Here is a 16,655-nt window from a genome sequence, read left to right as displayed (position 1 = left end):
CAGGGACCCCCCCAGCTCCTCTGCTCCCCAACTGCCCTGGCACCGTGCCATGCAGGCCCCCGAAAACACATGCCCAGGGGTCCTTGTGTGGCCCCAAACCTTGACACCCCCCACCCAGCTCCCCCCGGGGTGGTCCTGTCCCCCCAAAAGGGGCTGGCTGCTGGCCCCCACCCTACAGCCCAGCCAGACCCTGGGGGGCTCGGTGTGGTGGGTGCTGGGGGTGGGGGGCTGCCTTGGCATTATGAGGCATATGGTGCCCTAGCACCCCAGTATGTCAGCACCCCAGCATCCTGGCACCCCAGCACCCTGGTGCCCAAGCACCCCACTATCCCAGCACCCTGGCACCACAGCAACCTAACATCCCAGTACCTCAGCACCCCACCACCCTGAGACTGCTGGCACCCCATCATCCTGGCACCCCAGTACCTATTAACTTGGTACCCCAGCACCAAGGCTCTATAGCACCCCAGCACCCCGGCACCCCAGCACCCCCCTGGCATACCATACCCCAACACCGCAGCACCCTGGCATACCCGTACCCTGGCACCCCAGCACCCCAGCACCCTGGCATACCCATACCCAGGCACCCCAGTACCCCAGTGCCCTGGCACCCCAGCACCCTGGCATCCCAGCACCCCCCTGGCATATCCATACCCCAAAACCCCAGCACCCCAACAGCACCCTGGCATACTCATACCTGAGCATCCCAGTACCCCAGTACCCTGGCACCCCAGCACCCCAGCAGCACCCTGGCATACTCATACCTGAGCATCCCAGTACCCCAGTACCCTGGCACCCCAGCACCCCAGCAGCACCCTAGCACACCTGTACCCCAGCACCCCAGCACCCTGGCACAGCTGACTGGCTCCTCCAGCTGTGCCAGCACATCTGGAGAGCCCCGGCCTGCACGCAGGGTAAGCATGTTTGCACGTGTGTCTCGTGTGCCTGTGGCTGGCTGGGGGACACACGCGTGCCCACATGTATGGCAGGTGCATCTGTGTGCATGCACACGTGTGTGAACCTGGCGTGTTTCACATGCAGGTGATCGGGGTGCACACACGTGTGCGTGTCTCCAGCGTGTGTGTGCACACACTAGTGTGCATGCCTGTGTGTCTGTGTGTGGACACTGCACGCGTGTGCTCCCATGCAGCCCACACGCCTGCAGCCGGGCAGCCGGCACCAATCCTGCCCAGCACGCTGCTGGGGGCATGGTGCTGTGCCAGCTCCCCCCAGGATGCCTGGGACCCACGCAGGTCCCCCCCAGGGTGGCACAAGGACAAGGACACCCAGATTCCCCCAGCAGGCTGCCAAGGTCAGGGTGTGGGTGCCGCAGCCGGGGCACCCTCGCTGCGGGGGGGTCTGGGTGCTGGGGGGGGCCGGGCTGGCAGCGGGTGCTGGGCAGGGATTAGCACCCGGATTAAAGTGGAGAAATTGAGGACAATCAAAGGACAAAATTCACTGGCAGCCAGCAGTGGGGAGGGGGGTGACGATGGCAGGGGTTGGGGGGACAGCATGGGGTGGCCCCCAACGAGAGGGAGCGCACGCTGGGGCGCAGGGAGCAGCGGGTGGAGGGGGGGCAGGGTTAGGAGCACCCTGGGGACACCCCGCTCCATCTGGCAGGGGGTCCCCTCTAATTACTGCCCACCCCCACCCCCACTAAAAAGCTGCATCATCTCCGCGCGGTTTGTTCCAGCTCCTTTCCCTCCAATTCCAGACCCAAAACCCAGCACAAATGGTTCGTGGCTAAAAATACACCCGGGGCGCAGTGCCACGGCCACGCGTTGGGGGGGTGGGGGGCACCCCCCCCGGCTGGGCCAGCGGCACCCAGGGGTGCCCCTCCACAGGGACCCCAGGAGGGGACCTGTCCCCTCCATCCCGGGGTGGTGGTGGGCTGGGTGGGAGGTCGGAACAGGGGGATTTGGCCTGGAATGGGGGGTCTGGGTCAGTGCCGTGGGTGCGGGTTGGTGCCGTGGGTGCGGGTGGGTGCTATGGGGTGCAGGTGGGTGCTGTGGGGTGCGAGTTGGTGCCGTGGGGTGAGAGTTGGTGCCGTGGGGTGCAGGTGAGTGCTGTGGGGTGTGTGTCGGTGCTGTGGGGTGTGTGTTGGTGCCATGGGTGCGGGTGGGTGCCATGGGTGTGCGTTGGCACTGTGGGGTGCAGGTTGGTGCTGTGGGGTGTGTGTTGGTGCTGTGGGGTGCAGGTTGGTGCCGTGGGATGTGGGTTGGCGCTGTGGGGTGCGTGTGGGTGCTGTGGGGTGTGTGTTGGTGCCGCAGGCGAGGGCTGGTACAACCAGTGGGCACCAGCACAGTGGGAGGGGGCAGGTGCTGGGGCAGCACAGGAAGGTTTGGGCTGGGGCTGGGGCAGGGGTGACATGGGGCGGGGGTGTGGGTGGGGCTGGGGCTGACACGGGGATGAGGATGGGGATGGGATGAGGATGTGGGCAAGGACGAGATGGGATGGGGAAGGGTATGCGGATGGAAAAGGAGATGAGGATGAGGACAGGGATGGGATGGGATGGCATGGCATGGCATGGCATGGGATGGCATGGGATGGCATGGGATGGCATGGGATGGCATGCGATGGGATGGGATGCAATGGGATGGGGACAGGGATGGGATGGGGACAGGGATGGGATGGGGACAGGGATGGGGTGGCATGGCATGGCATGGCATGGCATGGCATGGCATGGGATGGCATGGGATGGCATGCGATGGGATGGGATGCAATGGGATGGGGACAGGGATGGGATGGGGACAGGGATGGGATGGGGACAGGGATGGGGTGGGATGGGATGGGATGGCATGGCATGGGATGGCATGGGATGGCATGGGATGGCATGCGATGGGATGGGATGCAATGGGATGCAATGGGATGGGGACAGGGATGGGATGGGGACAGGGATGGGATGGGATGGGGTGGGATGGGATGCGATGCGATGGGATGCAATGGGATGGGATGAGGACAGGGATGGGATGGGATGGGATGCAATGGGATGGGATGGGGACAGGGATGGCATGCAATGGGATGGGATGGGATGGGATGGGATGTGATGGGATGCGATGGGATGCGATGGGATGGGATGGGATGGGGTGGGATGGGATGGGATGAGGACAGGGATGGGATGGGGATGAGGATGGGGATGGAAGTGGAATGGATGGGATGGGATGCAGTGGGATGGGGACAGGGATGGGATGGGATGGGATGGGATGCGATGGGATGGAATGCAATGGGATGGAATGCAATGGGATGGGATGGGATGGGATGGGGACAGGGATGGGATGGGATGGGATGCAATGGGATGGAATGCAATGGGATGGAATGCAATGGGATGGGATGGCATGGAATGGCATGCGATGGGATGGGGACAGGCATGGCATGGAATGGCATGGAATGGCATGGGGACAGGGATGAGATGGGACGGGGATGAGACGTGAAGGGATGGGGTCAGGGATGGGCCGGGCCGGGGAGCGGCGCGCCCGGGGGGCTCGGCCCACCAGGGGTTAAGCGGGCGCCGCTGCCATTGGTCGCGGGCGACGCGGCGGCAGCCAATGGGCACGGGCCGTGCGCGGGGTGCGCCGCGCCGGGGCCGCCCCCAGACCCTGTCCCGGGGCCGCGGGTGCGCGCTGCAGCCGGCGCGGGGCTCGGCTCGGCTGCGCTCGGCTGCGCTCAGCCCGGCTCGGCTCGGCTCGGCCTGGCCCGGCCCGGCCCGGCCCGCCTCGGCTCGGCTCGGCCCGGCCCGGCCCGCCTCGGCTCCGCCCGCGCGCCTCGGCTCGGTTCGGCCCGGCCCGGCCCGGCCTGGCGCGGCCCGCTCAGCTCCGTTCGGCACCGCTCGGCTCCGCCCGGCTCGGTTCGGCTCCGCTTGGCTCGGTTCGGCTCCGCCCAGCTCGGTTCGGCTCGTTTTGGTCCGGTTCGGCTCGGCCTCCCCTGGCCGCCCTCCTCCGCACCGGCCCGGTACCAGGCCCCGGTAACGCCCCGGGAGGCGGGGGGCGGTGAGCATCCTCCCGCGGGCTCCGTCCGCAGCAGCGCCGGGGCCGGGGGGGCCGGGCGGGAGCGGGGGGGGTCGTGAGGGGCCGGGGTGCCCGGGGGGAGCAGGGGGGCCGGGGAGGCCGTGAGGAGCTGGGTGGCCCGGGGGGGGTCGTGAGGAGCTGGGGTCCGGGGGGGCCGGTGCCGCCTCCGCAGCGCGGGGGGTGCGGGGCGGCGGCAGGTGGGAGCCCCGGGGCAAGCCAGGACCCGGGTGGGCAGCGGCCCACGGGCACGCAGTGACACGGGGTGACAAAGCCACCCGTGCCGTGACACCGGGCGAGGAGCCAGCCCACTGCGTGCTGTGGCAGCGGGTGGCCGGAGCCAGCCCATGATGTGCGTGGTGACAGTGGGTGACCAAAGCCACCCCACAACATGACACTGCGTGACCAAAGCCACTCTACGCCGTGACACCGGGTGACCAAAGCCACCCCACACTGTGACACTGCATGACCAAAGCCACTCTACGCCATGACACCAGTGACAAAGCCACCGCGCACCATGACACTGCGTGACTAAAGCCACTCTACGCCGTGACACCGATTGACAAAGCCACCCCACAGCACCTGCTGTGATACCAGGTGACAACGCCACCCCACACCGTGACGCTGCGTGACCAAAGCCACTCTACGCTGTGACACCGGGTGACCAAGCCACCCCGCGCCGTGATGCCAGGCGAGCAGTGAGCCCAGCGCATGCCATGTCACTGGGTAACAGCCCGCCCCACGCTGTGACACTGGGTGAGCAGTGAGCCTGGTGCCTGCTGTGACACTGGGTGACCAAAGCCACCCCCTGCCACCACACCGGTGACCCAGCCACCCTGCACCGTGACACCAAGTGAGCAGTGAGCCTGGTGCCTGCCGTGACACTGGGTGACCAAGCCACCCTGTACCGTGACAACAGATGACTGAGCTGTTCTGTGCCGTGACAGCAGGCAAGCAGCAAGCCTGGCACTTGCGGTGACACCGGGTGACCGAAGCCACCCTATCCCACATGCTGTGACACTGGGTGACACAGCCACCCCCACTCTGCAATACCGGGTGTCTGAAGCCGCCCTGCACCGTGACACCAGGTGAGCAGCTGGCCCAGCGCATGCTGTGACACCGGGTGACCAAAGCCACCGTGTGCAAGCCAGCCCCGTGTGCCGGTGCCGTGTCCCCTGCACCCGTGTGACACCGCGGGGCAGAGCGTGGCCATGGGGGCCCTCGGGGGGCCGGGGGCCCCGCTGCTGCTGGCCCTGGCGCTGCTGGCACCCTGGGGGTCCGCGGGTGGGAGCTGCCCCCCGCGCTGCATCTGCGCCTCCAACATCCTGAGCTGCTCGCAGGCGGTGCTGAGCGCCGTGCCGGCACCGCTGCCCCGCTTCACTGCCGTCCTCGACCTCAGCCACAACAATGTCAGCCGGCTGCGCGCCGACTGGGCGCCGGGGCGCCTGGCCCACCTGCACGCCCTGCTGCTCAGCCACAACGGGCTCTCCTTCGTCTCCACCGAAGCCTTCAGCCACGTACCCCACCTGCGGCACCTGGACCTCTCCTCCAACCGCCTCCGGGCGCTGGAGGAGAACCTCTTCAGCGACCTGGCCGAGCTGGAGGTGCTGCTGCTCTACAACAACGAGATCTCCGCCGTGGATCGCACCGCCTTCGACAACCTGGGCCGCCTCCGCAAGCTCTACCTGGGCCAGAACCGCATCGCCCGCTTCCCGCTGGAGCTGCTGCGGGACGGCAGCCGCCTGCCCCAGCTCGCCCTGCTCGACCTCTCGGCCAACCGCCTGCGCAGCGTGCCCGTGGGCGAGCTGCAGGCGCTGCCCGCCTGGCTGCGCGACCGCCTCTACCTGCACGGCAACCCGCTGGCCTGCGACTGCCCGCTCTTCCAACTGGTGGCCCGCGGCCACCGGCGCCGCCTCAGCGCCGTGCTGGATTTCCAGGAGGAGCTGCGGTGCCACCTGCCCAGCGCCCCGACGCCCGTCGGCATCCTCGCTCTGGCCGGCCGGCAGCCCCTCAACTGCAGCGAGGCGCGGGAAGCGGTGCTGGAAGCCCACCTGGGTGACACCGTCACCCTCAGCTGCGACACCCGGTTGCGGGGGGTGCGTAGCCGGCACTGGGTGACGCCGGGAGGCGAACGGGTGCTGGAGGAAGGGGGGAACGGCAGCGCTGCCCTCCTGGCCAACGGCAGCCTGCAGCTGCGGGCGCTGCGCCCCGAGGACGCCGGCACCTACGCCTGCTGGGTGGCGGGTCCCCTCCTCAACGAGACCCTTTACGTGGAGCTGCTGGTGCACAACTTCACCCTGCACGGTCCCCACGACACCCTAAACACCGCCTACACCACGCTGGTGGGCTGCATCCTGAGCGTGGTGCTGGTGCTCATCTACCTGTACCTCACCCCCTGCCGCTGCTGCTGCTGCCGCAGCACCGACAAGCCCCCGGCACCCCGCGACGACAGCATCAACTCCTCGGTCCTCAGCGCCACCCCCAACCATGCCCGTGTTCCCGGGGAGCCCTGCCGGTCCCGCTCAGCCTCCACCGCCAGCCCGGGGCAGAACGGCAGGTTCAAGGTCGGGGGGACCCCCCAGCTGCCCCCCCGGCACGGCCCCCAAGGCGCAGAGGAAGGTGTCGGATCCGGACTCGGTCAGCTCAGTCTTCTCCGACACCCCCATCGTGGTGTAGGGGACCGTCCCCAGGGACGCCCCCTGTCCCCACTGCCGCTGGGACCCCTTCCCGACGGATGCGCTGCGGGCAGGAGGGGCAGCCCGGCCCCCCCCCGCCCCCGCCACATCCCCAGCTTGTGGGGGGACGCGCCATTGCCCCCCTGGACTGAGCATCGCCGCTGGCCACCCACACTGGCTTCTGCCAAGGTCACCGCCACCGCGCTGGCACCACGAGGGACAGGGGGTCTCCGGTGGGAGCAGCGTGGCCGCAGAGCAGGGGGGCACCGGCCCCGCTGCCCACCGGGTGCCGAAGGACTGGGGGTGACAGTGACAGTGCCGGCTCAGTGGGTGCCCCCCAGGGATGGCAGCAGCAGGGGCACCCCCAGGCACTGGGAGGGGGGCACCTGCCCCCTCCCCACGGTGCCAGCCCCTCCCCGCGCCCCCCCGGCATGTGTATCGTGAAGCATGAGTCCAACCGAGCAGCATGTGCCACCCCGGCCAGCGCTCGGCTTGGGGGGGACACGAGGGGCATGTCACCCCCAGGGTGCAACTGCCCCCCCCAGCCCCCGCCCCGTGCAGCCCACAGCCACAAGCAGAGCCCCCCCCCCCCGCAGGGAGTGGGATCCTCGGGGGCTCCAGCACCCCAAATGGGGGGTACCCCCTGCACCCCCCTGGCCCTGCGCCCCAACAGCCCAGCCTGTGTCCCCCATGTGTGTCCCCCCAGGCCGTGTGTCCCCCCCCCCCCCGCGCTGGCGGCTGCCCGCTGATGCCTTGGCCAAAATAAACGTGTTTCCCCGTGGTGCCTGCGCAGCCCTCGCAGTTCCGGGGTGCTGAAGGGTCCTTGGGATGGGGACCCCTCACTGGGCAGGGGGGGGTCAGGGACAGGGACAGCGCCACCACACCAGCCTGGCGGGACCCCCCCCCCGACCCCCCAGGATGGGGAGCCAGGCTGGTGGCAGGGGGGTTAGGCTGCATGGGGGCCCCTGCTGGGCTGGTGTCCATCTGGGGCACACGGGGGGGGGGGCTGGGGAGCAAGGGGTGTGGGGGAGGAGGGGGGGCTCACGCTGCCACCCTGGTCACCCTCCCCAGCGCACCCACCCCTGGGCCCCGCCGACCTCCTGCCTGTCAGGCTGTGCTAGAAGGGGGCCTAAACACCACCCCCCCCAGCACCCCAGTGACCCCCTCCCAGCACCCCACTGGTCCCCCCAGCACCCCACTGACCCCTTCAGCACACAGTGACCCCCAGCACCCCTCTCCCAGCACCTCAGTGACTCCCCCCAGCACCCCAGTGACCCTGGTGACCCCCTCCCAGCACCCCACTGACCCCCCCAGCACCACACTGCCCCCCCCCCAGCACAACGCCCCCCCCCCCCCAGCCCCCAAAATAGCATGGGGACCCACAGGACACAACCTGCTCCCCCCCGCCCCTCCATTACTCAGCTTTTTCTTTCTTTCTTTCTTTTTTTTTAAAAAAAGAAACAAAAAACAGCAATAGTAATTCTTATAAATATCCGCGGCCAGTGGGGGGGCCCGGGGGGGGCCCGGTGGCCGGTCCTGTGCCAGGACCCCCCCCGGCCGCGGCCGCCTCCGCTCCCGGGGGCTGGTTTAGCAGCAAGAACAGAACTGAGAGTCTTGAGGTATTTTTCCGGAGGTTGGATTTTTCCTTCTCGTTTCCTTGGGGGTGGGGGGGAATTGGGGGTCGGTTGTATTTTTTGTTTTTTCCCCCCTCCTTCCTCGGCTTTTCGGCATTTTTCCAGCGAGGGCTTCCTCATGCCCGCGGTGGAGGGACGTGGGGGGACACCCACGCCTGGTGGGGGGTGGCCCCGGTGGCCCCTCCGTTAATGGGCTTTGGACTGCGGGAGAGAGGTGCTGGGTCAGCGGGGGGGGGCAGAGACCCTGGGCCCCACCGTGTCCCCCGACCATGTTAGGGTGTCCCCACAGTGTCCCCCACCCAGGGTTAAGGTGGCCCCAGAGGGAGCATCACCCACCATGGATGAGCGTGGCCCCAGAGGGTCCCCATCCCACACCCCACACCCCCCCAGGGTTAGGGTGGCCCCAGAGGGAGCATCACCCACCATGATGAGTGTGGTCCCAAAGGATCCCTATCCTCCCATCCCCCACCCCCCCCGCCCCCAGCCCTGGGTTAGGGTGGCCCCAGAGGGTCCCCATCCCCCCTCCCCCAAGGGTTAGGGTGGCCCCAGAGGGAGCATCACCCACCATGGACGAGTGTGGTCTAAGAGGGTCCTCATACCCCACCTCCCAGGGTTAGGGTGGTCCCAGAGGGTGTCCCCCCACCAAGGGTTAGGGTGGCCCCAGAGGGTCCCCATACCCACAGCCCCCAGACTTAGGGTGACCCCAGAGGGAGCATCACCCACCATGGATGAGTGTGGTCCCAAAGGATCCCTGTCCTCCCATCCCCCCCCCCCGCCCCCAGCCCTGGGTTAGGGTGGCCCAGAGGGTCCCCGTACCCACAGCCCCCAGATTTAGAGTGACCCCAGAGGGACCATCACCCACCATGGATGAGTGTGGTCCCAGAGGGTCCCCACCCCCCCTGCCCCCCCAGGGTTAGGGTGGCCCCAGAGGGTCCTCATACCCCCCCCAGGGTTAGGGTGGCCCCACCCCACCCACGACCAGGATGTCCCAGGACCCAAGACCACCGTGTTCCCCCTGCAGTGTCCCCTACCCTGTGCCAGGGGGACCCACAGGGTCCCCATGGTGTCCCTCACCTGAGACGCGGGTACCCCCATGGCATCGCCCACCCAGGGTCAGGCTGTCCCAGAGGGTCCCCACGGTGTCCCCTACCAGGGACACGGGTGTCCCCAGAGGGTCCCCACTGCATCCACCACATCACCCAAAGACCCAAGGCCACAGTGTGCCCCAGGGACCCCCACCCAAGGTTGGGGGGTACCCAGAGGGTCCTCATAGTGTCCCTCAGCTGGGACACAGGTGTCCCTCGAGGGTCCCTATGCCACCCCCTACCTTGACCCCCAGCGTCCCCCTGCTCTGAGGGCTGGGGTGCCCTCAGGCAGCCCCAAGCCCTGTCCCCTGTGGGTGCTGGTGGCCCTGGGGGGTCCCCCCCATTTCACTGCTGGGTGCTCACTGCAGGGCACCCCAACACCCGCCGCCACCCCCCCAGCTCAGCAGGGACCCCCCCTCCCATCTCAGCCCTACCTTCAGGGCGCTCCGCTTCTCCTCGAAGCCCAGGGGGGTGCCTGGCTTCTTCCTGCGGACGGAGCCCCCCAAGTCGGGGGGTGCCGGGCTGGGGGGCGGCGGGGGAGCAGGCAGGGGCGGCGCAGGCTTGGGCTTGACGGGCCGGCAGTAGGTGGCCGTGTTCTTGCGCTTCTTTACCTCATCCTCGGAGATGCAGCGGGGGGGCAGTGGCCCCCCCGGTCCGTGCAGTGGTGAGCCTCGGGGGTCCGCGGCAGCAGCGGGGGGTCCGCGGCACTCGGGGGGGGGCAGGCGTTTCACTCGTGTTGCACCGTTGAGGACGGCGGTGGAGGAAGCAGCCGGGCAGCCCGGCGGGGGGGGTTTCGTCTTGCCGGGGAGGGGGGAAACCTGGCAGCTGGGGGTTTTGCTTTTGACCCCATCCCCTGAACAGGTCCGTTTATAGGGGGGGCCGCCAGCGGCGAGGGGGGGCTTCCATTTGCGGGTGTCCGGATCCATCCCGCCGGCCACTTCCCGGGCTCGGGAAGATTTGCTGGCCTTGGTGGAAGGCAACTTGCTGAAGGAGGGCGAGGGGATGTTGGCGGGCAGGGGGGAGGTGATGGACTGGCTGCCCCCCCCCCCCGCACTCGGGCTGGCTGCAGGCGGCCGCGGCGTGGGGGGACCCCCACCGTGTAGTTGAGGCTGGCGGGGACCCGGCCCTCCCGGGTGCCGGGGGGGGCTGCTGCCGCCCCCAAGGTCCGTGGGGGGGGGGAGGAAGGGGGGGCGGCAGGACCACAAGGGGGGGGCGGCAGGGCTGGGGGCGGCTGGGGGTGTGTGGAGAGGGGGCTCAGCTGCTGGAGGGATCTTCCTGTGGGAAGGGAGGGGAAAGGTGAGATGGGACCCCCCCCAAATCCCTGCTCCCATCCCTGGCCCTCCCACATCCCTCCCCCGGTTCAGGTGGGGAGGGGGTGAGACAGGACCCCCCCCAGATCTCTGCTCCCTGCCACATCCCCCCCAGTTCAGGTGCAGATGGTGAGACAGGACTCCCCCAAATCCCTGCCCCCACCCCTGCCCTTGCCATGTGCTCCCCAAACCAGGCAGGGAGGGGGTGAGACAGGACCCCCCCCAGATCTCTGCACCCTGCCACATCCCCCCCAGTTCAGGTGGAGAAGGTGAGACAGGACCCCCCCCAAAACCCCTGCTCCCATCCCTGACCCTTCTGTGTCCTCCCCAAACCAGGCAGGGAGGGAGTGCGATGGGACCCCCCCCCAAGCCCCCACTCCCATCCCTGCCCCCCCCCCCCATCCTCATCCTCCCCAAACCAGTCAGGGAGGGAGTGTGCTGGGACCTCCCCCAAAGCCCCCACTCCCATCCCTGCCCCCCCACCATGTCCTCCCCAAGCCAGGCAGAGGGGGGGTGCGATGGGACCCCCCCCCCCAAGACCCAGCTCCCACCCCTGCCCCCCCTAGTTCATGCCACGCTGGCACCCCCGGAAGGGCAACCCCCACGCTGGGGCTGGGTGGCTTTGCACTCTGGCCCCCAGCAGCACCCACTGCCCCCCCCCAGCCGCTCCCTGGCCCCCAGCAGCACCCCCAGCACCCCCCGCCCCCCCGGCTGCTCCCCCCTCACCGCCACATGTGGGAGCTGAGGTGCCGCTCCAGCATGGAGCCCAGCGCCGAGCAGAACCGGTCAAGCCGCCGGTTGAAGACGTAACAGCCGGGGCTGACCAGGCGGCTCCCGAAGGTGCAGAACTGTGGGGGACCCCCACCCAGTCAGCATGCCCCCCCCCCCCCCCCCCCCAGCATCCCACCCAGTGCAGGGCCCTGCGGGATGCAGCCGGGTGGGTTGACGGGGGGTGGGTCAAGGGTCCCTAACCCACCCCGGGGTCCCCTCACTCACCGCCTGGGGCCGCGGTGGGCGCGTGGGGGGGCGTGGGGGCTCCTCGCCCCCCTCCTCCTCGCTCTCCTCGCTCGACACCCGGCTGCCCCCCTTGGGCAGGGGGAAGGGGAACACCCCCGTGCCCCCCTCCCTAGAGGCGGCTGGCGCATCCTCAGAGTCACTGTCAGAGGACAGCCGGGCCCTGCACCAGAAATTGGGGGATGGGAGACGTTTGGGGTGCCCCGTATGGGGGTGTCACCATTCCCACCCCCCCTCCCCAGACGCTGGGGTCCTTACCTGGGGAGCAGGCAGTGGGAGTGGGGCAGCTTGGCTCGGCAGGGGGGGGTGCTGGGGGGGCCGGTGGGGAGCTGCGGCAGTGAGGAGGGGTCCTGCGGTGGGGGTGGCAGTGGGTCCTTTCCGGGGGGGCTCCTCTCCTTCGGGGCCTCGCCCTTGCGGGAGCTGGCCTTCAGCTCAGCCACCAGCACGTCAAAGTCCTTGGCTCGCCCCTGCACCTCGCGGCGCTGGTGCACCGAGTGGATCTGTGCCGGGCGACAGCGGCGACGGGGTCGGTGAGGGGGGGGAGTGGCGAGAAAACACCCGCCGGGACCCCCCCTCCTCCAAAAGCCTCTGGGCAGGATGACGGTGGCCCCTCCGCTGTCCCCCCCACCCCCGGGCATCCCACTACCTTGCAGGTCAGCAAGCGGGTGCAGATCTTCTTGGTGTCGGGGTTGAGCACGCCGCACTGCCTGTTCAGGTCGCACTCCTTGCCTGCGGGCAGAGGAAGGCAGCAGGATGCCGGGGGGGGGTCGCAGGCGTGGGGCTGAGCTCTGTTTTGGGTGGGGGGCAGCAAATGCTTTGCCCCTCCCCCCCCCCCTCCATGTCTGGCCCCGGTTTTGGCAGGATGAGAGTGGCGGCGGCGGGGGGGGGGGGGCTCTGGCGGCAGTGGGGAGGCACGGCCTCACCGGGACCACCGCTGGCTGGCCGTGGGCCCCCCCTCTTCAGGGGTCACCCCAACCCACCCCGGCCAGGGCTGGAGATGGAGGCCCCCCCTCCTCAGAGCGACAGGCTGCAGCATCCCCACTCGGGGGGGGACACACAGCAGCCCTGAGAGTCATCCTCTGTGGGGTGGGGGGGCCACCACCTCATGGCCCCCCCGTGCCCCTCCCCGGGGCGAGTCCCCCCGCTTTTGCCCCCAGCCTGGGTCCTGCTAATGGCATCGCTCCCTGTCCGCAGCATCTGCCCAGCTCCCATGTCTGGGGGGGGGGTTTACACACGCGAAGGGGGGGGGTGTTTGACCCTGGCTCACACTCTTGCCGCACGCCGCCGCCGCCGTTCCTCCGGGCCAGCCGGCACCGCGGGCAGGGACCCTAAACCTGCTGGGTGAACGGAGCTGGGGTCAGGGCACGGCTCCCCGGGGTGTGGGAGGGGAGGTGGGCGATGCCCCCTGGGTACCTACCCCGCTGCTGGGCCCGGCCACCGCAACACCGGCACCGGGATGCCGCATGGGGATCCAGTGCCGCGCGGCACCGACCTGCCGCCCCCACCCCGTCGCCGGCAAGGAAAGGGGGACTCACGCGCCAGCTTCTTGTGGGATCTGGGGGGCGGCTTGGAGGCACCCGCGTCCTTCTCCCCCGGGGCAGGCGCGCTCTCCGGTTTGCACCCGGGGCCGTCAGCGGGCATCGCCGAATCCCCCCCGACCGCGGCCGACACTGGGGGCTCTTTCGGCACCGCAGCGGTGGCGGGTTTCCCCAGGGGTTCCTTGGAGTTGGTGGGCATGGCTTTGGGGGGCACCTTGATCCCGTGCCCGTCCGGTTTGGGGATGCTGGGAATCTTCTCCAGGTTGACTACAGGCACGAACAGGCTGGGGAGAGAATTTGGGGAGGGGGTGTCAGAGCGGCCGGGCGGCGGGGGAGGGGCAGAGCCGCCCGGGCCGGTGCCTCACCAGAGGTTGTTGTCCTTGTCTGGCCGCTCGGGCAGGGGCTGGACGCGCCCACGGGCACCGGGGTGCTTCTCCCGCAGCGCCTTGGCCCCCCCGGGGGTCCCGCCGGGGGTCCCGCCCGCCTGCCCGTTGACGGCGACGTGACACTTGGCGGCGGCGGCGCGGGTGTAGAGCTTGCTGAGCGGGCCGTGCCGGCGTTCTGCCGGGATGGCGGGGATGGAGCCGGGGAGGGGGGAAAGCCCAGCGTTAGCCCATGCTGGGGGTCCCACCGCCAGGAGCCCCCCACCCTGGGCTGCACCGGCACAGCCAGCCCCGGCTGCCTTCCCGCATCCCTCCCAGTGTCAGAGGGGATGCTGGGGGGGGAGCCATGCCCGGAGCCCCCCCGGCTCACCGCAATGCTTCTGGAAGGCCTGGGGCTTCACCACCTGGCTGCAGTGGTTGCAAACCACCAGGTAAAACTCATCGTGTGCCGGGCAGTGGCCGAAGATGTTCATGTCTGTGGGGCGAGAGGCTGGTGAGCCGCGGCTGCCGGTGCCGCGGGAAGCGCCGCAGCCCGAGGGTCCGGGCTGGAAGCCAAGCACGGCCCCAAAACGCTGGGTTTTCACCCCAGAAGGGGGCTTACCTTCCTTAATCAGGGTCATGGCGTCCAGTTTCTTGCCAGCGCTCTTCCCGCTCTCCTCCAGCTCCAGGCCTGATCCTGCCAGGGACAAAACGCCATCAGCAGCGGCCGGCACAGGGATGGTCCCGTTGACCCCCAGCCCTGGCCAGCATCGGGGGCAGCCACCGAGTCCCCACCGCCGGCAGCACCACGGCTCCCGGCACCATTAAACGGGCTAAAATCAAACCAGAGAGACGGATCCATCCCGGGATGGGGGGCAGCCCCCTGTGCCACCGCCCCCAAGGTCCCTGTCCTGCCACCCACGCTGAAAGCCCACCACCGGTGGGATACCCCGGCCTGGCTGGGATGGGACACCCCCGGTCCCCACCCCGCCACAGCCCCGCAGCCTCACTGGCCGTGCCCAGCGTGTCCTGGCCCCAGCCGGCGGCACCAGGCTCTGCTGTGGGGGGACTGGTGTCCCTTGGGCCAGTGGTGATGGTGTCCTGGCCAGCTGGGCCATACTGGCTGCCCAGTTCCATCCAGCAGTGCTATACTGGGCACCCAGGGCTGTCTGGCTAGGCCATACTGGGTGCCCAGTTCCATCAGCAGTGCTAAAGTAGCACCATGGCTGTGCAGCTGGGCCATACTGGGTGCCCAGTCCATTCCCAGTTCTATCAGGCCATGCCATAGCAAGTGCCCAATCCCATCCAGCAGTGCCACACTGGGCACCCAGTCCTGCCAGCTGTGCTATACTGGGTGCCTAGTCCTTCCTGGCCGTGCTATAGTGGGTGCCTAGTGCCATCCAGCAGTGCCATACTGGGTGCCCAGGCCTGACCAGCAGTGCCATACTGGGCACCCAGCCCTGACCAGCACTGCCACACTGGGCGCCCAGCTGTGTAGAGCCCCTTCCAGCTGTGCCGGCAGCCTGTGCCATGCCCGCTGGCTGCCTGGTCCTGTCCAGCCAGGACATGGGGCACTGGTGGGGCAGTGCCCACCCTGAGTAGCTGGTGCTGGTGGCCACTGTGCAGAGCCCACTGGGACACTGCTGAACTCCCAGTACAGGGCACCTGGTTCCCAGTGCCCTGGCTGGGGTACCCAGTGCCACCTGCCTGGTCTGAGGTAATGATGGCAACCGGTTCCCAGTCTTGGCTACCCAGTTCCTGGTGTGGGCTACCCACTGCCCACTGCACCCAGGGGTATCTGGCACCTGGGGTGGGGCAGCTGGTAATTGGCTCCCAGTAATGGGCGTAGGGTTCCCAGTGACCAACTGGGCTGCCCGGTTCTCAGTGCCCAGTGCAAGATGTTCAGTGCCGGATTGAGCTGCCCAGTGCTGGGTCCCTGGTGCCTGGTTCCCAGTGCTGGATGCTGGGTTTGGCTGCCCAGTTCCCAGTGCCCGGTTCCGAGTGCCAGGTCTGGCTGCCCAGTGCAGGGCTCCCAGTGCCCAGTACAAGGTGCCCAGTGCCAAGTCAGGCTGCCCAGTGCAGGGTTCCCAGTGCCTAGTTCCTGGTACCTGGTTCCAGTTTTGCCTGCCCAACACAGGGCTTCCAGTGCCCGGCTCCTGGTTGCCCAGTTCCCAGTGCCAGCTCTGGCTGCCCAGTGCAGGGCTCCCGGTGCCCGGTTCCCATTGCAGGCTGCCAGTTTTGGCTGCCCAGTTCCCAGTGCCAGCCCTGCCTGCCCAGTGCAGGGCTTCCAGTGCCCGGCTCCTGGTTGCCCGGTTCCTGGTGCCAGCTCTGGCTGCCCAGTGCAGGGCTCCCAGTACCCGGTGCTGGCTGCCCAGTTCCCGGTGCCAGCTCTGCCTGCACAGCACAGGGCTTCCAGTGCGTGGCTCCTGGTTGCCCAGTTCCCAGTGCCAGCTCTGGCTGCCCGACACTGGGCTCCCAGTGCCCGGTGCTGGCTGCCCAGTTCCCAGTGCCAGCCCTGCCTGCCCAGTGCAGCGCTTCCAGTGCCCGGCTCCTGGTTGCCCGATTCCCGGCTGTGCTTGCCCAGCGCAGGGCTCCCGGTTCCCGGTGCTGGGTGCCCGGTTCCCAGTGCCAGCTCTCCCGGTCCAGCGCAGGGCTCCCGGTGTCCGGTTCCCATTGCAGGCTGCCAGCTCCGGCTGCCCGGTTCCCGGTGCCGGGTACCCGGTGCAAGATGCCCCGCTGCCGGTGCCCGGTTCCCAGCGCGGGTCGCCCGCCGCCGGTGCCCGCTGCCCGCCTGCCGCGCGGCGGCGCTAGGACCGGGGGGCGGCGGGCGCGGCCCCGCTGGCGGCAGCCCCCCCGCCCGCCGCCGCCGCCCCTCACCCGGCTCGGCCGGCGGCCCGGCCCGCTCCACCCAGGCGCTCCAGCTCTGCCCCGCGAACTCGTCCAGGCTGGGCAGCCGCCGCTCCGCCGCCATCGCCGCCGCCGCGCGCCCACGCGCCGCCATCGCCGCCGCCGCCGCCGCCGCCGCGGGAGCGCGCC

At 69.2% G+C, this 16,655-nt stretch overlaps 2 protein-coding genes across 2 annotated transcripts; one reads left to right on the top strand and one right to left on the bottom strand.

Annotated features, from left to right (window-relative positions):
* Positions 1–4,142: 4,142 nt before the first annotated feature.
* AMIGO1 (adhesion molecule with Ig like domain 1) lies at positions 4,143–6,805 on the top strand. Its single transcript, XM_056361986.1, is given in 2 exon segments — positions 4,143–6,604; positions 6,606–6,805. Coding segments are annotated over 2 exon segments (1,464 nt in total). The 5' UTR covers positions 4,143–5,212; the 3' UTR covers positions 6,678–6,805.
* A 1,491-nt stretch (positions 6,806–8,296) lies between these two features.
* On the bottom strand, positions 8,297–16,655 carry ATXN7L2 (ataxin 7 like 2). The gene is given in 14 exon segments (XM_056361959.1): positions 8,297–8,511; positions 9,830–10,444; positions 10,446–10,487; positions 10,489–10,614; positions 10,616–10,670; positions 11,432–11,553; positions 11,702–11,882; positions 11,978–12,219; positions 12,366–12,448; positions 13,255–13,541; positions 13,623–13,818; positions 14,011–14,115; positions 14,242–14,316; positions 16,497–16,655. Coding segments are annotated over 14 exon segments (2,268 nt in total). The 5' UTR covers positions 16,621–16,655; the 3' UTR covers positions 8,297–8,496.

This window comes from Falco biarmicus, chromosome 16 (assembly GCF_023638135.1).
Source record: "Falco biarmicus isolate bFalBia1 chromosome 16, bFalBia1.pri, whole genome shotgun sequence".
In the NCBI taxonomy this organism is placed as follows: Eukaryota; Metazoa; Chordata; class Aves; order Falconiformes; family Falconidae; genus Falco; species Falco biarmicus.
This window is presented reverse-complemented; position numbering and strand designations above follow the sequence as displayed.